The 22,855-nt window shown below is 34.4% G+C and overlaps 1 protein-coding gene and 2 pseudogenes across 6 annotated transcripts; all 3 read left to right on the forward strand.

The window, feature by feature from the left end:
• The first annotated feature begins 8,042 nt into the window (after positions 1-8,042).
• LOC108835248 (F-box protein At4g02760) lies at positions 8,043-14,072 on the forward strand. Of its 6 annotated transcripts, none has more exons than XM_056995634.1 (13): positions 8,043-8,420; positions 8,527-8,696; positions 8,815-8,907; positions 9,038-9,148; positions 9,502-9,584; positions 9,654-9,766; positions 9,868-9,932; positions 10,025-10,097; positions 10,196-10,264; positions 10,352-10,413; positions 10,504-10,635; positions 10,704-10,774; positions 13,900-14,072. In XM_056995634.1, the coding sequence occupies exons 1-12, from the start codon at positions 8,043-8,045 to the stop codon at positions 10,744-10,746; spliced, it is 1,392 nt and encodes a 463-aa protein (XP_056851614.1). In that variant the 3' UTR covers positions 10,747-10,774; positions 13,900-14,072. The 6 variants fall into 6 exon arrangements, with proteins under 6 accessions (XP_056851614.1, XP_056851616.1, XP_056851615.1 ...); XM_056995636.1 differs by having other exon boundaries at positions 10,504-10,623; positions 13,900-14,070; XM_056995635.1 differs by lacking the exon at positions 13,900-14,072 and adding an exon at positions 10,843-10,928.
• A 1,126-nt stretch (positions 14,073-15,198) lies between these two features.
• On the forward strand, positions 15,199-18,984 carry LOC108832464 (F-box protein SKIP17-like; annotated as a pseudogene).
• Positions 18,985-19,436: 452 nt separating this feature from the next.
• Positions 19,437-22,440, forward strand: LOC108832460 (F-box protein SKIP17-like; annotated as a pseudogene).
• The last annotated feature ends 415 nt before the right edge of the window (positions 22,441-22,855 follow it).

The following is a 22,855-nucleotide window of genomic DNA, read 5'->3' on the forward strand; positions in this document are numbered from 1 at the left end:
GACACAAGAGGGATGGATGATCTCTTGATACTCCTAGATATCTAATCCGGATATGACACACCAAAGAAGAGATCCTTGGGCTCTGGATATTACACACCAGAAGTTGGATATTACACACCAACACTCAAACAACTCGACAAGCAAGATGAAGAGAGAAAACAAAGGTTTTTGATAAAAGATGATTGTTTTGATAGATAGGATCACGAAATACATATAAAGGGAGAACCTTGCACATGCACAAGGTCTCGAAAATACAAGGGAAATAAAGACAAAGGCTCCCTTGGAAACACACACACTTGACTAGAGTTTTCGAAAAACAGAAACATAAAAACTTACAGATAAAATATAACATATGGTCTTCATGTGTACATACCAAGATCAATCATCTAGGAGATAGGAGAAGTAGACTTGTGGCCTCGTTAAAAACCTTCCTTTGGAAAACCCAGTGGGACAAAACCAAAAGTTAGGAAAAGAGCATACACAAGCTACTTGCCTAGATGATGATCAGCTTGAAGGTGGAGTAGCTTGAATGATGGTAAAGGTGTGTTGGATGATCAAGCTTCGGCCAAGACCAATGTATTCTTCTTGTTTCCAAGCATTCTTCAATGTTGCATCCTCATCTACAAGCTCTTCAGGTTCAGGTTCATGCTTCCAATCCTTGGTGCTTCCCATGATCACATCATCCCCTCCCTCTTCAAAAAGATTTGACCTCAAATCTGCTTTACCTGCAATGGACCAAATCAGTAACATAGAAGTTTGAAATCAGATTACACTTACCTTGCAAGCCTCTTAGATAGGCATTGTTGCTGTTTGGTTCGGATATAGAGGAAACACTGTTCCAGTTAGATCTCCTTACTCCTGATGCAATGAAACAAAACAAGTTAGCACATAAAAGTTTATCAAAGAGTAAGAGTCTTATCCCAAATTTGTTTCTGCTTGGTTCTGGCTTGTATGCTTCATCTGGAGGTGCTTCTTTGATGATGATAAAGCCATGGACGTCTGGGTATTTCTCCTGATCCAGATCAGGTGGCTTGAACCACTTGTCTTCCTCATGCTTGTTCTTTCTCCTTGATTGCTTCCAAGCTTCCTTATAATCTGCACAAGGCTCTTTTGACAAAAACAAGTGCATCATATCTGTGTAATCAATAAAAGAATTCTTGAAAACATGATCAATTACCCTAGGATGCTCACCTGGTCGCCATAGATAGGATTGAGATATTTTGCACTCAGAAAAATTCAAATAAAGCACACAGAGAATCAGCCGACATGTAGAACCCATAACGCTTTCATCTGAAAATCTTTGGACATGATTCCAATTCGACGTGAGACCCTGATGAGTTAGGTTTCCATAGCAGTTGAGTTTGTTGAAATATTCATTGTGGTTGTGTAGATATGGTTCTCTGACTGTTGCTATATCAAGACTGGCGGCTAGACAGCTTCCAAGGTTTGCTTGTTGTGTCTCCAACTTGGCCAAGGATTCATCATTACACTGATCAGTATAGCTCCTCTTTTCACATGTACCTCTCTCAGCTTCTTTTGGACAAGTCAAGTGAGTTATCATGTCAAAGAAAGTATTATAGACCAGAATGTTCACAAGGCACAACACAATACTGCAAGAACCATTAATCTCAAGTTTCAGAAGTGCAATATGTTTATCAAAGAACGTGTTATACACTAAGATATCATCAAAGAACAATCCCACACGTTTATAAACATTTTCAGCACACAAACAATCAATCTCAAGCTCAGAGATACTTGCAGATTTCACAAATTTAAATCTAAAATCAGATTGATGCAATTTTGGTTCCTGCAACTTATTATAGGTTCATTCAATACATAAGCAGAAGCAAAATAATTATCAAGGATCAGTTCATTCTCTGGGAAATTCACAACAAAACTTTTCTCAGCAGTTCTAGCAAGTGAATCACAAGGTTTTCTAAAACAACAATCAGATTGTTTCAATTTAAGTTCAAAAACCTTTTCACAGTGATCAAAGCTTTTGTTATGTTTCAGAAATTGATCAAAACGCAGAACATGACCAGAAATGTTTTTATTTTGATTTGGAAAACGTTTTTGATCAAATAGGTTTTCTGGTTTAAGTTCTTTAAAAGATTTAAACATGTTATCAAAAACAGATTTTGAAACACAAAAATCTTTTACTTTGCCAAGACCAAAACGTTTTATGTCTTCAGTTCTTACTTTCACAAACATTTCAGGCACATAGACAACCATATTAAACTCCTTACAGTGCTCTTGCATGTCATAAGACAAGGATTCAGGAATGATTTCTGATTGCAGGCTGTTCTGCTGTTCCAAATCCTTTCCTTGTGTTGACTGCTCTGGTTCTTTCTCTGCTGAGTCTTCTTTCGCAACCTGTGACACTGAAACAATTCTACTCGGTTGCACCGGTTCAAGATAACTTAGTTCATCAAAAGAATTATTGAAATTAATTTCAGACTGAGGTAAGAAAAGAGAACACTCTTGTTCTACCTCAGTATTTTCCTTCTCCATAGATGTTTCAGTTTGAACTTCTTGAATTGGTGCAGCTGAGTCTGGTTCTGCAACTTTGAGTTCTGAGACAGTAGAAACTGGTTCTTGGTGCTGTGTTTCAATGGATGGACGTGCTGTGTTGGTTGTCTTGAGTGGTTTCTCCACGTCCATGATCAACTGAGACAGTTCCTTGATGTCCTCCTTACTGGAACAGATTGGTTTCTTGCTTGATGAACCAATATCTCTGGATGGACGTGATCTCTTGATGTCAGGTTGTTTCTGAACTGAGTTTGAAGGATACAGCTTGGTCTCCCGCTGCTTTTGAAGTACTTCCTTGTAGTACTGTCTTGGAACATACTCTCTACGCATCAAAGTCCTCAGCTTATGCCAAGTTTCCACTGGTTCTTTTCCATCAAGTCTTCTGGACTTTCTCAATTTATTCCACCAGCTTGAAGCATAACCATAAAACTCATCAGTAGCCAGTTGCACCTTCTTTCTTTCAGCATAGTTTTGACTACTAAAAATCAACTCCAGCTTCTCTTCCCACTCCACATATATAGCAGGATCAGCATCACCATAGAAAGGAGGAATTTTCAGCTTTTGATCAGCAAAATTATCTCTGTGATTGCTTCTGCCTTCATACCCACGTCTCTGTCTCCTCTCACTGCTTCTAGACTCAAGATTGGGACCAGTAGCTTGTTGAAGTGCCTGTCTAAACTCCTGTCGAAATTTATCTAGGCTGGGCTTCATGTTTTGCTGCAGTTGAGCATTCATAGCCTTCAGTAAGAGCTTTTCATCTGTAGTGAATTGTCCTTTCTGATCTCCTGCCATGGTACCTGAAACACAAGAGAGAACACAGCCAGTAAGAAGTTCACACAAATGAGAACAAAGAATTTCAGAACAGATCAAACAAAAACGAAATTGAACTCTTATCAGATCAGATTCAAATTGATTACTTTCTCAGAAGAGTCTAAACACATAAATCAGATCAAAGAACCTTGCTTTAAGAGATTTCGATTTTAATATCACAGATCTGATCAAAATAATCAAGAATATGAACAGATTTAACAGATTTAACACAAGAAAACACAGATCTGAATTTTTTTTTCCTGCAAAATAAATGAACAGTGAAAACGAAAATCAGATTGAAAGATAAACACTTCCCTTCCAGAGATGCTCTGATACCACTTGACACGATCCTAGGAAGGCTCTGGAACAGATGGGATAATCCTTTGCAGAAACGAATCAAGAGACTCGAGTTTCTCAAAGGCAGTGGATCGAACGGTGACACAAGAGGGATGGATGATCTCTTGATACTCCTAGATATCTAATCCGGATATGACACACCAAAGAAGAGATCCTTGGGCTCTGGATATTACACACCAGAAGTTGGATATTACACACCAACACTCAAACAACTCGACAAGCAAGATGAAGAGAGAAAACAAAGGTTTTTGATAAAAGATGATTGTTTTGATAGATAGGATCACGAAATACATATAAAGGGAGAACCTTGCACATGCACAAGGTCTCGAAAATACAAGGGAAATAAAGACAAAGGCTCCCTTGGAAACACACACACTTGACTAGAGTTTTCGAAAAACAGAAACATAAAAACTTAGAGATAAAATATAACATATGGTCTTCATGTGTACAGACCAAGATCAATCATCTAGGAGATAGGAGAAGTAGACTTGTGGCCTCGTTAAAAACCTTCCTTTGGAAAACCCAGTGGGACAAAACCAAAGGTTAGGAAAAGAGCACACACAAGCTACTTGCCTAGATGATGATCAGCTTGAAGGTGGAGTAGCTTGAATGATGGTAAAGGTGTGTTGGATGATCAAGCTTCGGCCAAGACCAATGTATTCTTCTTGTTTCCAAGCATTCTTCAATGTTGCATCCTCATCTACAAGCTCTTCAGGTTCAGGTTCATGCTTCCAATCCTTGGTGCTTCCCATGATCACATCAGAGTTTAGTATTTGGGTTTAAGGTTTAGGATTTAGGTTTAGAATTTATGGTTTAGAGTTTAAGGATTTGGGTTTAGGGTATATGGTTTGGGTTTATGGTTTAGAATTTGGGTTTGTTTGTTTCTTTTTGTCGATACTATATGATATTTGTAAATAGTATATGACAAATTATGGTATGGGTTTAGGGTTTAGGATTTGGGTTTAGGATATATGGTTTAGGATTTGGGTTTAGAATTTTAGTTTATGGTATATAGTTTGGGTTTAGGGTTTAGGGTTTGGGTTTAAAGTTTAGTATTTGGGTTTAAGGTTTAGGATTTGGGTTTAGGATTTAGGGTTTAGAATTTAAAGATTTGGGTTTAGGGTATATGGTTTGAGTTTATGGTTTAGAACTTGGGTTTGTTTGTTTCTTTTTGTCGATACTATATGATATTTGTAAATACTATTGAACAAATTATGGTATGGGTTTAGAGTTTAGGATTTGGGTTTAGGATATATGGTTTGGGTTTAGGATATATGGTTTAGGTTTAGGGTTTATGATTTGAGTTTAGGATTTATGATTTGAATTTAGGATGTATAGTTTTGATATTGTGTTTTTTTTTAACGTTTGTAGCATGTTTATTTTTTCACTATGTATATTTGTATTAGTGCTTGGACTATATTATATGATCTACAGTATAGCATATTTTAATTATGTTTGCCACACAATCTGACGCGCATACATTCACCCTCACGCAAGTGGAAGGAGAAAAATGTCAAGCTTTGGCTCTAATTGTCACATCAATTATTCAATGGTTATATTCTTAATTTTTTGGACTCTTATAAATATTGAGCAAAATCACCCATTTTATCTAACCTCTCTCTGATGTGATTTTGGAATGATTTCGTTTGTCTTCTATGGGTTTAGTAGAGTTGACATCTATTAAGATGATTCGACAAAAAGCTTTCTTTGAATTAAACGATCCAGTCTTCTAGTTTTGTCAACCAATGATGATAGAAGATTCAGCAACAAACGGCGGTTTAGGCGGAATATCAGAACTTGAAGATTGAAGCTGCTGATCTTGAAAATTGAAGCTGCTGAAGACGAAAATCGAAAAGAAGCAGAAACAAATCGGACAGAACTGAGATGGAGGGGTTTCAGTGGCCAAGATTTTCGCCCATTCCAAAATGGACGTGTGTGTGTTACTTGTCTCCCGAACACGTGGATTTGATCACCGTCTTAATCTATACTATTAAAGCAAATGACTGTTTTATGAATTTACCTCTGAATTTTCTAGGAAATTACAAAATATCCTATTTTCTTTCTTTTTTTTTAAATATTTTTAATGGTTTACAGAAATTAAAAACCAAATCAATAATAATGTCTAACTAAACAATACAGCCTAATAATTTAAATATATGGTCCATCAAATAGTAAATAATTGATTCTCGAATAGTAATATTTTCTTTCAGACCAATTTTTATTTTTAAATCATGTAAACATCTTTTTGAAATAAATTTAAATTGTCAGTACAAAATTGATTCTCGAATACAAACTTTTTAAGTCTTTTGATGGTGAACGTCATTTGGCTTTTTTTCCAGTGCTTTCTCAATCGATTTCAAAAAGATCAGATTTTAAAATAATATATTTTCTAACTTATTCCTATTTTAAAGATTTTACTTAAACAATAAATTTAAAACATAATATATAGAAAGTCATCAATTTTTTGGATTTAAATCAAATAAATTCCAATAATATTCTCTATAACATCCATTTTTCAAAAATAGATTCATCTTAAATATAGGTTCCCAAAAATTTCAATAGCTGTAGAATAATTCTATTAAATATATTCTTATCTTAAAAGTATTATCCAAAAGAGATTTTACATTATATATATTTTTTAAAAAAGGAAGAGATACTATGAAAATATACTATATTTCATATCTACTTAAGTCGCAGATAAAGGTGAAGATCAAATATATTTAAGATATAAGTTTGCAGTATTAAAAATATATATTGTTTATATTAATTTCTGAAAAATAAATAAAATAATTATTTTTATTATTTAAATAATTATCTGTGGGTTCCGCGGATGGCTCGTAAAATTAAACGGAGTAGGTGTGGGTGTTACATTTTTCTTTGCAGGTCATGCATGTCAAAATTCTGAGTCAAAAAATGACTTATCCTACGGCGAATATATCGGATAGGGTGGGTTTGACCCGTTCTGATCAACACTAACACTCTACAACTTTAAACTCCATATGATCTCTTAAATCTGAAATAAAGTTGATAATATATACACATGAAATTACAAATATTTTACACATATATATAGAATTCGGAAAGAAAAAGCTACTCGCGCTTTAAAACCGCGTATCAAAATCTAGTTTATGTTAAATTAACTTATGATAATTATGAATCTATTGTTAATGGACTTCTGTATTTCTCATCAATTAATTCGTTATAAACCCATTGGGTTAATGAGTGTTTCAAAAAAGTAACAAACTCATTGGGTTAATGAAAATGGTTGACCAAAAAAACCCTAATATATATATATATATATAGAGAGAGAGAGAGAGTAGAATTTTTATAAATTAATAATGTTGAGACTTTCAAAAATATATTAATTTATAGAGATATTAATATACAAAAAGTAACTTTTAGATTTTTTTCTATTTTTTATAAAATAAGAAAATATTTTATTTTATCATATATATATACTATTTAAATTTTAGAAATTTGACTTTTATATTGTTTTATTATCTTATTTGGTGTATATTTTTATGTTTATAGAATTGTTATGCAATTTCGATATAATTTTACTAAATATTACTAAAATATATTGAAAAATTAAGAAAAATAGATGAATTTTCATTGTAAATATAAAATCAACAATATAATGTTTATTTGTACTTATATAAAAAGTATATATTGATAGATTGCTAATTTATGATTTTAGTGAGATTAAATATTGACACAGAAATTTAAAAAATATTATTATTTTATTATTTTATTAGTTTATATCATATTTTATTGATCTAAATTGGGATCAGTGAAATTATTTAATAATCTGACATTCGCGCTTTGGTATTGTGAAATGACCTTTCGTTTTTGAAAAAAAAATATTACATGACATCATGACTACATGTATAATTTTACACAACATGATAATTGAGGATGAGTGTGAACTCGATGTATCAATTGAAGTTGCAAGAGAAGCTCTACCTCCAGAGATCAAAATTGAAAAATATGAAAATGTCTGATTTCAAAATTTTCTTGCCGATTTAGAAATATCAAAGATAAAGTAGTTCATTTTTCATTACGAAATACATTAGTTGATCATTTGTGGAAAAAATATTCTAATGTTCATTATTGAACCAACTTATATATTATACTTTATTCTATTTTTATGATTTCTTGTACCTTTTAATAATAAATGTTTAATTTAAATAAATTATATTTTAAAGTATTTTTACAAATATAAAATAGTTAGGGTTAATTGGTAAATTTTTATAAGTATATGATATTATTAACAATTATTAAATATTTTTAGAGTAAAAAATAGAGTAATACATTAATTGGAGTAAAATGTGGAGTAATACATTGGAATGCTCTCAGTCACTCTCTCTGCCCCCATGGAAACTCCAAACCCTAACAAGCGACTTCGCCGAGACCTTCCTTCTTCCTCAGGCCCAAGTTCCCTTCCCACTGTTCCCGATTTCAACCAGAACCACGTAGATCTGATCATCTCCTCCTTCCTCTCGTTACCTGACTTCCCTTCGCTATCCTCGTCGATATCCATCATGGACTCCTTCGATCGAGTGATTGAGAAACTATTGCAATCTTGTTCCGACGATGATCGTATCAAAGACCGTGGACTCCGACTCGCCTCGCTTCTTCGCGAGTCCACGACGAGGTGCGCTCGGAAACACGCCGCTGATCACAATTCCAGTTCCTGGCGTCTCCCTCATGACCTCACCGTCAAGGTAACGAAAATCACCACTTCGTATATTATTTGAATCGATATTACCTTGTTTTTAGGGTTTCGTAGAAAGTTTTTGTTTTTTTTTCTTTTGTAAATGGATTATTCAGGTATTTTCGATGGTTGACAAAAAGTCTCTGATGCGAGCTTCAGCTTGTTGCATCATGTTTAAAAAATATGCCATGGACCCTTTATGTTACTCTCACACAGACTTGACAACTGAAACTGTTGAAAATAGAATCGTGCGTAATATGATTCTTAATGCTGGAAAGGAACTCAGGTGAGATGTTTTGTCTTCAATCTTCCTACTGCCCCTACTACTAGAAGCTTCTCATTTTCTATTTGTTTATTAACTTGGTGTATCTAATCATCTCTTTGGGTTTTGTTGATGCATGCAGATCCCTTAAAGTTGGCTGCCCCGATGAATCTACAAAATCGTTGCTTTCAGGATCTTGTCTCGCCCCATTATCTTCTGATCATGGTTTTCTTGGGTATTCACTTATTACCATAACTCTATTGGACTAACCATACGTTGTAATTGGTTGGATGGGTTTTCTGTGGCCTTGTATCTTCTAATTTGGCATTTTACCTTCCTTTTTCTTTTTCTCTCCATTCCACAAGGAATCTCTTGGAAAGCCTACACATTTACAATCACGGATGGTTGGACAATACGTCCTTGTGTCGTGCCTTGTCAGTCTGCTCAAATCTAACCGATCTGAAGATTGTTGGATTGTAAGTTTGGCCGTACATGTTGCTTACCATGTTATTATATGTTTGAATTTCATGAATTCTCTCTTTTTCTTTTTCTTTTAATCATCTTGCTTTTCATTATTTATTCATTTATTACTTGTTATTTCTGTGCATTATCGGACCTAGTAGAGATATTTATGTGTTCAGTCACCAAAGAATTATATCATGGAGAGACATTGCTAATACAAACTCAACCAAGCGACTTAAAAGTCTATTGCTGAGCTTCTAAGTCTCTATTCACCTCATAGACTAGTTACAATAGCCATAAACTGGACTAACAAGAGAGTTTTGTCATATTTTCTCACTTTCTGCAATATTTGTGTTTCGTCTGACAGGGATGTTAATTCATTAAGGAAAGTATTAGAGGTGCTTCCAAAAAAATGTCAGCATCTGTTCGTAGAGAAAGGGATCGGATCTGGTAAAGATTTTTTCCACTCTGTTTTGTTGTCCTCCCATGTTTGCTTAAGCTGACCCTAATGTGTGACAGGTAGATCTATGTGGTCCCTTGGTTCGTTCTTTTTGTCTTACCGGCCCGATTTAACTTCACTATCACTCATAGGTTTCGAACTAGATGACGGAGAAGTCCACATTATTATAAGGGTATGGGCCGTATGGCTCTTTGGGGTTTCTGTTATCTCTTCTATTTATCTTTTGGGTGCTATCTGAATGTTTTACAAAATATCGGGATGAATTTTTTGCAGGGTCTGCCTAAACTTAAGTATCTGAACCTATCCAGGACATCTGTAATGAAAGGAGGCTTTTTGAGGTTTATGTTGTCCAAGGAAACATTAATGATGATTTTTCTCTAGGCAAAATTTCTTATGGCTGTGATTTTTTTTGTTCTTTTCTTGTGGTAAGGCATGTGAGTGATAGACGCAGAGGCTCTCTGCTCGAGACTATAATACTGCGAGAATGCCGTTCTCTAGACGAGGTATATGAATTTAACATAATAGTATAATACATTTTTTCTTATGTTATCTCATATTACATGTCACAACAATTTTGACCCTTTGAATTCTGAATATTCAGACAAGGGTTTGCAAGTTTTTGGATTCGTTAATCATGTCCAGAAGACACCTCAGATTCATTCGACACATTGTAAGTTCTTAAAAAGACACTACTAGTTTTGGTAAAAGCTGCTGGTGACTGGTGATTTTGTTTACTCATGATCTTTTTCGTTAACAGGATGTTTCAAATTACAACGGATTAATGCATGGCGGCAGCAAACCAAAGCGACTGTTTTTTGTGTACAGTTTACCATTTGTGATTTATCAAACAGTAATCATATCTCCGCTAGTGGTTGCACCGGTTTATATGGCCGTTATTGTGCGTTGTAGGTTTCCTTTGGAAAAGCTGAAGGAAAAAAGACCAGGTGTCACATTTGTGGCAGATTTTAGATCACCATCATCATCATCTTCTATTTTTTCATGGTCGCCATACTATTCACCATCATCAAGGTTAATCAATTGGTTCGTAGACTTTTAAATAAATGATTTTAAAAATTGAATTTAAATGATTTCTTGTTTGTAAAATTCAGCCCAGGAGATACTTCTTCCGGCAGTGGAAGTGAGGGCGGCTAATCGGCTATTACCAACAACTTGTGAAATAGTAGGCATATATATTCTTCTCCTTTTCTTTTGTCATCGATGATCTTAAACGCATTTTATATATGTTAGATCATGCACTTTATTACCCGAAGACATGCATTCTAGTTTCCTGTGAACCCATTGAAAAAAATCAAAGAACTTCAAAACTTAAGAAACTAGCTTCAAAATTTGCACGCCTTGGTGAGAAAGAACTCTTCCAGGCACAGTATCCGAAGAGTTGACATTGAGCAATGGTGCAGTCTTCAAGGGTAGGGACACCGGACACCATGTTCTGCTTTCTGTATTTAGAAAGTTTTCAAACTGCGTTTTGCAAACCTAGTAAAGGAGTCCAAATCTTTCGCCCCAAGCACTTTAGGGCCTGACTGGTGTAACCGCAGCGGTTGCGGTTGCGGGAGTTTGCGGATGCGGGTGGTTGCGATTTTAAGCGTTTTCTAGAGATTTGTACGACTGGTACAGCTGTTAGAAATTGTTGCGTTTGCGGGACTCTTATGACTGGTAAACTACCAAACACAATATCTGTTAAATAATAATTTAACAATATTTACATTTTATGTAATTATAAAAATATTAAAAATCATAATAATATGATAAATATAAAATTTATATTTATAAAATCATATTATTCAATTTTAAAAATTTATAGAAAACATTTTAGTTTTGAATTTTTATAATATAAATTGAAATATAATATGAATACATTTTACAATTTCTATTATTTCAATTGAAAATTTTTATTGGATATTTTAGTATTATTTTTATTTATTCTGTTTTTAAAGAAAAATAATTTACCCTCCCGCAACCGCCCGCAACCGCAAACGCTAGCTGGAACCAACTTTTGATTTTAAGAGGTTCGGAGCGGTTTGAAGCGATTTGTAGCGTTTTCTATGATTATTTTGAAATACCAACAATAGCTATAAACCGCAAAAGCTGCGTTTGCGGGTGGTAGCGAAAAAACCAGTCAGCACCTTAATGAATCATGACCCCAACCATGACCTCATCGAGCTTTGAAGAACACTGTGAGCAAAGATCTGAACCTAGTGATGAGAAGCGGGTCGGTGACTCAAATGATCAGCAAATAAAATTCAGTAAATTCGCAACCGTCCCGCTCGAGTCTGTGGGGGTTATCCATGGGTTACCCGGCATGTCACAGTAATTAAACTTTGAAAAAGGAATTTATAAACTTTTAGTTAAAAATATTCTTTTAGTATTATAATAATTTTTTAAAAAAGAATAGTATATTTGTATTATATAATGTGAATAACTAAAATAGATAAATAATATTTTTAATAATATAAGTATTTTTTTATAAAATTGGCAAGTTGATGGATATCCGTTATTTTAAATTAACTAACCAATATCTGTTCCACATCCAAAATATTCAATCTGCATGTGCTCTATAGTTAGGAATGAGACGGATCTGGATATCCGAGAAATTTGGAGTATCTAGATTCAGATTCATCGGATCCATGGATTCAGTATTCCGATCCAGAAACAAAGTTTTCTGATTCTGGATATCCGTCTATATATTATATTGTCAGCGGATATCCAGATCCGGATTTGTAAAAATAATTAATAAAAATCAAAATAAAAATTTTAAAATATGAAAATTCTAAAATAATACATAAATTAAATATTTATACAAAATTTATATACATAAATATGAATATAATATTTAAAAAAAAAAATATATAGTATTATAAAACTAGTTTATGAATAAATATTAATATACCAAATATAATTATTAATAAAATTAAAAGGTTAATATATTTTATAAATACGGATCCGGACCCGGGTATTCGGACCTAAAAATTATGATATTGACGGATCTTGATTTTACTATCCGGATTCGGATCCGGGCGCTCCAGGTATCCTAATTTTGGAGTGGATCCGGAGCGAATCTCGGATCAAATTCGGATCCTGGATAATAAGTCTCAGGCTTACTTACTGTTGGTAAAGTAATGCGGGCGGGACCCAAATATTTTGAATCAAATTCCAGATCTATATAAGACTCTTTTTATATTTTATAATTTATTAAATAACTAGATAATAATCTACGCTACACACGCAAATTAAGATATTTAAAAAAATATTTGAAAAATAAATAAGCTTTTCGAATTTTTTAAAATTAATAACAAAAAGATATGTAATATATATTTTTAATGATTTAATCAAATTGAAGTTGTAAAATATTTAACTTTTATCAGTTCAAATATGATACATTTAAAAAATTAGATATTTATGTATTTTTAAATGGTATATAGTTTAATTTAAATGATATTAATATATATAGATATATATTTCTAATCTGAATATTTATTAATTAAAATTTGAGAAATTTTCTAAGATAGTCCAATTTTTTTTTCACAAATATAGTATTCAAGGATCAAAATAATCAAAATGTTTCATTAAATAGGTAAATATACACTTATACCACTAAAGTTAACTAATTTAGACATAGTGTTTAAAGCTTAGAGGTGTGATTTTGAGATTGAAGTTTAGATTTTTATAAAATAAAAATATTAAATTTTGGAGACAAATTTTTTTAAATAGTTGCAAATTTTTTTTTGAATTCAAAAAGAAACTTTGAATAAAATTAAAAAAACGAAAAATAATTTTTTTATAAAAAGTTCAAATTTGAAAACATATAATTCTAAACTATAAAAAATATTTATTTTATTTTATTTTATTTTTGATTCCTATTTATATATCTAGGATATAGTTGTCCCTCTTAAATAATACATTTTTGTCATTTTGATCATTAGATGTTATATTTGTAATAAAAACTAAAAAAATGTCTATTTAGAAGAACTGCCTTTGAAACTTTCAGCTCATATAATTTTACGATTACTTGTATTTTGTTATGACAAAAAAATTAAACCATTAGTCTCAAAATAGTTATATGGGATTTTTACACAATTTTAATAATCTTATAGTCGTTTTTGAAAAATTTAAATATAACATATACAAAAAATTAAGTTTTTATTATATGGTTTATTTGATTTTTAATTTATTTTAATAAATTAAATTATTAAAAATCAAGTGAATAAAATTTTACTATTCAAAATTATTTATTTCATATATTTTAATCATATTAAGTACTAACTGCTAAGGACTTTTACCAAAAAGGTCACGGTGAAGAGGAAGCTCACGTCATAACAGAAGGAGCACAGGACCCGGTCAAAGGGAAACTGTTGCGGATTCCTCAATAAATGGAGAAGATCTCGGGAACCAGTTGATGACGATCAAGCGGGACCTGAAGCTATTTAAAGAGAAAGTGAATCAAGAAAGAAGATCCATTAAACCCTTATTCGACATAATACTTTCATTATCTTTGTAACATTCTCATTATCTTTGTAATCGTCAGAGAACATTCTTTGTAACCATTCTTTACCAAAATCATCAATAAAATCATCATTCATTCTACAAGTTCTTACGGGATTCAGTCCACGATTATCTTTCCCTAATCATTTCCTAACTATAATCTGACCTAAAATCAGGAGGTGAGTTTAATCCCTCACAGTATCCGCCAACCCGCAATTTATTATTTTTAAAAAAAAAAAAAATTTAAATGTTTTTTTTGTTAAAAAGATAAATATTTTTTAAAAATACAAATTTTTTTAAAATAATAATTAAAAATTTTAAAAATATATAAAAATAATTATAAATATATTATTTATATATAAATTTTAGAGAAAATAAATTAAATAATTATTTTTTAAAAATATATATAATCCGCGGATCCCGCGGGTTACCCGCAAAATTAGTGGGGCGGGGGCGGGTGCAATTATCTCTGTTCGCGGGTTGTGCGAATCGAAGATTTTGAAAAAGAAAAAAATGAAACCTGCGGGTTGCGGGTCATGCGGGGCGGGTTTGACCTGTAATCCAGCCCTGGCGGCTACCCGTCGACCCACAAATTATTTAAAAAAATAAAAAATAAAAAAGTAAATACTTTTTTTAAATACAAAAATTTAAAAATAATAATTTAAAATTTAAGTCATTTATAAATTTTTTATTATAAATATACTTTTATAGTAATTAAATTAAATAATGTTTTTTTAAAATATATATATAACCCACAGATAACCACAAAATTAAGCGGAGCGGATGCATGTACAATATTATTTGTTTGCAGGTCGTGGGGGTCATATTTTTAAACAAAACAAAGTTAAAAATCCGTGGGTTGGCGGGTCAGCGGGGCGAGTTCGATCCGCAACTCAATCTTAACCGTACGTATACCAGATCAATTTTTAAATTACAATTTATTTTGATCTAAATTTATACACAAATATGATTATAAAAATATAAATATAATCAGAAAAAAGTAAATATAAAAAATTAAATTTAAAATAAAAAAATATATCCGTGGCTGGTCAAAATCTAGTATTTTTCTTATTTTTGTTTTAGTTTTAAATTTCCGGGGTCAAATCAAAACGCAACTCTCTCTCTCTCTCTCACTCAATCATGGAAGCTCCAAACCCTAACAAGCGACTTCGCCGAGGCCCTCCTTCTTCCTCAGGCCCAAGCTCCCTCCCTACTGTTCCCGATTTCAACCAGAACCACGTCGATCTGATCATCTCCTCCTTCCTCTCGTTACCTGACTTGCCTTTGCTTTCCTCGTCGCGATCCGTCAGCAACTCCTTCGATCGAGCGATTGAGAAACTACTGGAATCTTCCGCTGACGAATCCGTTCAGGATCGTATCAACGATCGTGGACTCCGACTCGACTCGCCTCGCTTCTTCACGAGTCTTCGAAAAGGTGCGCTCGGAAACTCGCCAATACTCGCAATGCCAGTTCCTGGGCCCTCCCTCATGACCTCACCATCACTGTAAGCCACTTTCATACGCATGTTAACAAGAACTATTGACTTCAGAGACTATTTTTTAGGGCTTTGTAACACTTTAGGGAATGTATGCTCATTTGAGGATTCTTAGGTTATGCATTTGAATGATTTTCTGTTAGATTTAAGCAATTGAATGATTTTCAGGCCATGCAATTGAATGATTTTCTATAGACTTAAGCAATTGAATGATTTTCTATAGATGTAAAGCAATTGACGACTTTTAGGTTATGCTTTTGAATGATTTTCCATTGATTTAAGCAAATTGAAAGTTCTTAGGTTATGCATTTAAACGATTTTCCATTGATTTAAGCAGTTTTTTTTTGGTGGTATGTGTTCCTTTTCTGGGAGGGGGGTTTAAATGGCGCATGGCGACCCAAGGCAATGGGGTGTTTGCCTTGCGCCATGGCGAAAGAAAGCGCTCGCCTTGAAGACCCACTTGAAGAATACGTTAGTTATGTATCCGTGCGTAATATACAAATTTCATTCACGTGATTTTGTCTATATTCCATAGTTTTTATCAGAAATCCCCATAAGATTAGAGAAGAGAGTACGTACTAACGTTATGCAAAACAGAGTACATACTAACCTTATGCAAAACACAGTCCGTGAGATGAGATCCATGTTTTGTTAACTTTTTCACTTTGCTTTTATGAAAGACCAAGCTAGGGTTTTGATAAGTTTTTAGAAGTTTGGTTTTAAGTTTGGCTTAGGTTGGTTCATTTACTAAATTATCTAGGGTTTCTACGTGGTTTAGCGTTGGTTAAAGTCGTAGTCTCCATGGCGCCCCTTTGCGTCGCTTTTTAAGGCACGCCTTATGGCCCAGGCGCTCCCATGGCGCTCGCCTTAAGGAACCTACCCTCGCCTAGGTGGTGCATGGCGATAGGCAAAAGGCGCTCGCCTTTTTAAACACAGGGAGGGGGAATATGAGGAAACGTTAATTTGAAATGATGTCTTTTGGAATGGATTTTTCAGGTCTTTTCGATGCTTGATGCAAAGTCTCTGATGCGAGCTTCAGCTTGTTGCACCATGTTTAGAAAATGCGCCATGGATCCTCTATGTTACTCTCACATAGACTTGACAACCGGGAATGCTGGAACTCGAATCGTGCGTAATATGATCCTTACTGCTGGAAAGGAACTCAGGTGAATGCTGTCTTTAATCTTCTTAGTGCCTGTTTTCTTCTTGATGAAAGCTTTTCCTTTTTTTTCTGTTTATTATAACTTGGTGTATCTAATCATCTCTTTGGGGTTTGTTGATTCATTCAGATCCCTAAAAGTGGGTTGCCCTGGTGAATCTTCAAAATCTGTGCTTTCAGGATCTTGCCTTACCCCACTATTCCACAATCGTGGTTTTATTGGGTATTCGCTTTATTACCAGAATTCTATTGGACTTACCATACATAGAAATTGGTTCTATGGTTTTCTAATTTGGTGTTGTTGTATATTTTTCCATTGAATAAGGAAACTCTTGAGAAGCCTACACCTTTACGATAACAAATGGTTGGACAAAAATTTCTTACTCCGTGCCTTGTCTGTCTGTTCAAATCTAACCGATCTGAAGATTGTTGGACTGTAAGTTGGCCGTTACTTCTTGTATGTTTGAGTTTCGTGAAGTCTCCATTCCTGTTTAGCTTTTCATCATCTATGCTTTTCGTTATTTTTTCATTTGCTACTTTACTTCTTATGTCTGTCTATTTTAGAATCTACTAGTTCCTTCTGTGCCATTTTGATAAGATCCAAGAATTTATGTATTCAATCACCAAAGTTCTTACGCTCTAGAAACTCCTGAATGCCTAGACCTGATCTGCCTAGCTCGGCAATAGACTTTTAAGTCTACACATTTAACCAAGCGACTTAAAAGTCTATTGCTGAGCTAACAAGTCTCTATTCACCTCATAGGCTAGTTACATTAGCCATAAAGCTGGACTAACAGGAAAGCTTTGTCATATTTTCTCACTTTCTGCAATATTTGTGTGTTTCCCTGACAGGCATTTTATGTCATTAGATAAATTGTTGGGCTTGCTTACAAACAAATGTGAGCATCTGTTCTTAGAGAAACAGATCGGATATTCTGGTAAAGTTTTTCTACTATGATGCTTTGCTTTTGCTGTCCTACCATGTTTGCTTAAGGTGACCCTAATGTTTGACAGGTAGATTGAGCTTTAACCTTGATACGCCCTTTGAGAGAAACTGCCCCTATTTAACTTCACTATCACTTATAGGTTTCGATCTAGGTGACATGAAAACTTACCATCTTTTTAAGGTATAGTTGGGTTGGTTTTCTGTTATCTCTTCTATTTATAATCTCGTAATATCGGGATGGTGTTTTGCAGGGTTTGGCTAAACTCAAGTATCTCAACATATCCAGAACATATAGTATCACTGGTCGCTTTTTGAGGTTTATTTTATCCGAGCAAACATTAATGATGATATCGTTCTTAGCAAATATTCTTATGGCTGAGATTTTTACTTTTATGGTAGGCATTTCGGCAATGACTTCAGAGGCTCACTGCTAGAGACTCTAATATTGCTGAGATTGCGGTTCTCTAGAGAAGGTAAATGAACTTTAATATAATACAAGTTTGTCTTTATGTTGTCTCACACAATATTTCGACCCTTTGAATCAGAGAACGGTTTGCAATTTTTTGGATTCGTTGCTCATGTCCAAAACAAACTTCAGATTCATTCGACACATTGTAAGTTTTTAATAAGACACTACTAGTTGTGGTGGATATCTGCTGGTGACGGGTCATTTTGTTTACTCGAGATCTTCTTCATTAACAGGACGTTTCAAATGACCACGGTTTACTTAATGAAGGCAGGAGATGTAGCAAACCAAAGTAACTGACCTTTTCTTGTTGTTTACCATTTGGGATTTGACAAACATAACTTGGTTAATGGAGCACCGGTTCATATTGTGTGTTGTAGGTTTCCTCTCGAAGAGCTGAGAGAAGAAAGACCAGGTCTCACATTTGTGGCATATTTTAGGTCACCATCATCACCTTCGTCATCTTCTTCTACATGGTTGTCGCCATCATCATCATCATCATCATCATCATCATCCAGGTTAATCAACCGGTTCTTATGCTTACAAAAATAAATGATTAGGAATTGAATTTAAATGATTTGTTACTTCTTCTGGCAGTGAAAGTGAGGACGACTAATTGGCTATTACTTGTGATTCGTGACTTGTGATAATGGTCTCTTCTCCTCTTTTTTTTTCTTCGTTTTGTGGAAGATAATAGTAGCCTAGTAGGCATAGTATGTTTCTGTTCTCTTTTTATTTATTTTGGATCATGCACTGAATGATATGCATTCTAGTTTTCGAATGAACCCATTGAAAAGAAAATTCAATGAACTTCAAAACTCAAGTAACTAACTTCACATCAAAACAAATATTTTTACAATTAGATTTGAAGAAACAACGAAACTTTAAAATTTATTTTTGTGTGGATCGTATTATAATTTTTGGGACCAATTTTGCATGGATTAATTCGAGAATGACCATCGTCATACATACTTTACCTTTTTCTTTTTTTTTGTGCAACACAGACTTTATTTATAGATCGTCAAATTTATACACGGGCCGTGTCGGATCATACAGACTTTACCTATAGTTATACCTCATCAAATTTGTACAGTAGCTGTGGCGGATGATCGGCTGGAATGGGCCTTAAACTAAAAATGATATCATATATTCATCTAGTATAATTTTTTTTCTTTATTAATTCAAAATGTGCAGTGAAATATGGTTTTGTCCAGTGAAATTTGAAAAAGTTACCTGAATAAACCAACTATTTGGTCATATTGTTGAACCATTTTTGAAAACAAACTCATTCGATTATTTGATGGAAAACGAGAGATATGGGTTGTTTGAGTTTAGATCTGGACACGAGAAAACGAAATCGCATTCAACGTTCGGTTTCATGGATTCTCCAACGAACCCCGCCCAAAACCCTAACCCTAGCTCCCTCCACGCCAATTCGGTAATCTCATCACTCCTTTCGTTTCCAGATTCCTCTCCGGACTCCATAGCCTCCTCCTTCGATCGAGAGCTCGAAAAAGCTCTCGCATCTGCTTCCCATGACGCCTCCGTTCAGGAACGTCTCGTGGATCGAACACTCCAGCTCGCATCTCTTCTTCTAGAATCCAGCAAACGATCCTCCCGCAAGCGAGCTCCCGCTCACAACTCCAGTTCCTGGTTCCTCCCTCCCGATCTCACTATCAAGGTAATCAAAATTGATTAGAGCTTTTTCTAGGGTTGGAGTTTGAGGATATGTAATTGCTTGAGTGGATTGCACAGGTCTTTTCGAAGCTTGATACAAGGTCTTTAATGCAAGCGGCTACGTGCTGCATAATGTTCAACAAATGTGCGATGGACCGTTTTTCTTACGTCCACGTCGACTTTGACAACATGTACTAGTCATGTTGACAGGAAGGTTGTGTGTACTATGCTCGATCGGGCTGGAAAAGAGCTCAGGTTAGAGTTTTTTTTTTTGTTTGTCTTCAGGCAATAAACTTTGTGACCTGTAAAAGTAAATATTTAAAGAATTTGTAACCTGTAGTATATAACATGAGATTATTTGTTTGCTTTTTGTATTGAATGTTTTATATTAATGCTTATAGATCCCTCAAGCTTGGCAATCTTGCTCGCCCACGTCGGTCTGATTCTACTCCATATTGGGTTAACGGACGTTTTCTTTCCACACGCTCCTATAAGTATAAGTTTATTTGGTATGTCTTTTTTCAACACTGGTCAAATATATATTTCTGTTACATGCCATGATTAATTATTTGGTATGCCGCTTGATTTTCAGTTTTTAAAAATTTCATCATCAAAACCTGTTACTTTTATCTTGCCTTGTCCAGTCTTAACCTACATAATGTAGTTAATGTTGTTGTTGAGTATGGTTTCTTTAGGTAGGAAATAATTAGAGCATGAATAATATCCCAATGCATTCTTATTAGTATCTTGAAAGTAATTCAGAGAAGGGTTTCCTGCTCAATAAATTGTTGCTCTGTTATCATGTTTATTTAATATCTTCTTATTTGGTATTATCATTTTCCGTTCAAGCAGGAGTCGCTTGAAAAGCCTTTGGCTATACAATATCAGATGGGAGAACCTTACTCCCTTATTCTCGGTGTTGTCAGTTTGTTCGAATCTCACTGATCTGAGGATTGTTGGCTTGTAAGTTGTCTTAGAGTGCCTGCTTCAATTTTTTTTAATCCGGTGAATTCTTTGTGCAACAAAATAGTCCCTCTTTTTTTTTTATGTGTTTCATGTGACAGGAAGGAGTCGTCATTTATGTATCTATTTGTGCCACTGACAGCAAACTGTCGTCTGATAGAGCACTTGTGCATAGAGACCTATAAGCTCCTAGGTAAAGCTTCTCCATTAACCCGCTGTTGAGCTTATTGTTCTGTTTACTTCCGAGCTTTCTCAAACTTACATAATGTGTGACAGATACCGTAGACAATGTACACGGTTCAGGCTTGATAGAGTTTGTGACCAACTCCCCCAACTTAACTTCTCTAAGGCTCATTGGTTTTCGACTAACTGATGAAGTGGCATGTATTCTTGCTCAGGTATGACTTCTGTTACTGTTATCTTCTCTCTCTTTTATTGGATACCATCTATGCTTTTATAGGGCAGGATCTTAAAATGTTTTTTTTTGGGGGGGTGTGGCATAAACATTTTACAGAACTTCAATAGTATTTTGTTGTTGTCTGCAGAGTTCTCGTACACTCATGAAGTACCTAAATTTGTCTAGATCGCATACAATTAGTGGTCGTTTTCTGAGGTATAAATGCAAAACTTTTACAGTGCAATTTTTTTCAAATGTCCTTATTGTTAAAATTTTACATATCACGAAAATATTGTTGGTAGGGATTTGGGAAATAGCTGCAAAGAGAATCCACTTAAGACTCTAATAATGCGCAACTGCGTTAAACTAGAGGAGGTAAAAGACTCATAACAAGTTTTGAGTTGTTTCATCAGTCTCTTGCTTGATCGATCCTTACATTGATGTTTCAGAAAGAAGTCGTGGAACTCTGTAACTCGTTACTCAAAGGAAAGTTGAAATCCATTCGGCACATTGTGAGTTTTCTTTGGAGAATATATTACCCCCCCCCCCCCAAAAAAAAAAGAAAAAGTATAAGCTTTGTTTACTCTTAATTGTCTTCTTCTTGGTTTATTCTAAATAGGATGTTTCAAACGAGAGAGGCTTAGCTTCTTCTGATGGCGTGAGATCTTACAATCTAAAGTAACTGATTGACCCTTCATTGTTTACATTTTACCAATTACTTACCAACCGCTCACTTAGTTGTATTCCACAAAAAAATTGTGTGTTGTAGGTTTCCTCTTGAGAAGCTGAAAGAAAAACGATCAGATGTCACATTTGTTGCGGATTTTCCACTATCACAAAGGTCTTCTCCATCGATTTACTATCATCTTTAAAAAGTTTTGATTAAAGGAATCAGAGAAATGAAAATGAGGGAGATATCCTGTCTTGTAAAATGCAGGTCAGGGATGCATTATCCTGTCTGCCATGAAGAAGATGGCGAAGAGCAGAGGGAGATAGAGATGTTGGAAGCTGGTTGGTCGTCTGACTCATCCTCCTCTGATTACTCATCAGAAGATGACTTGGGATGATGATACAAACCAAGATGACTTGGGAGGGGACGTTTATCTTTGATTTTAGTCAAAGCTTGAAGAAACAGAGTAAATGTAAACAATAAGACTCAGAGATTTTTGTTGGCAATTTCTCTTCTTATTTGCAACTGAAACAAATAACAAAAACGACAAATAAAATAAAGACATACTTGTATTTCCGGTTTACCATCTTGGTTCCGTTTGATCTTCTTCAGTTTGGTTATGTGCTCTCATCATTCATTACCCCGCCCTCCGAAAGTGAGCTTGTCCTTTAAGATCGATGGTTGTCTCCTCATTATTTTGGAAGACTGTCATCTATGTCTGCACCTTCCATGAGCAACAATTGGCAAATCCGACATATGTGCCCCGGTGTATACCTTTCATCACAGATGAAACATAGACCAAGACTACGCTTACATTTTATCATACCCCAACTCAAATCTCTTGGGTGCTTTTGCGAGGCTTGGTCAAAGAATAAGAGTTAACTGAAGTACATAAGTACGTGCCACACGGGCAAACCTAGGCCATTAATCTAGTGTGTGCAGAATTATTGATAAAATAGGAAAAAGACAGAAGAAGGAATTGAACCT

Source organism: Raphanus sativus, unplaced genomic scaffold (genome assembly GCF_000801105.2).
Source record: "Raphanus sativus cultivar WK10039 unplaced genomic scaffold, ASM80110v3 Scaffold0014, whole genome shotgun sequence".
NCBI lineage: Eukaryota > Viridiplantae > Streptophyta > Magnoliopsida > Brassicales > Brassicaceae > Raphanus > Raphanus sativus.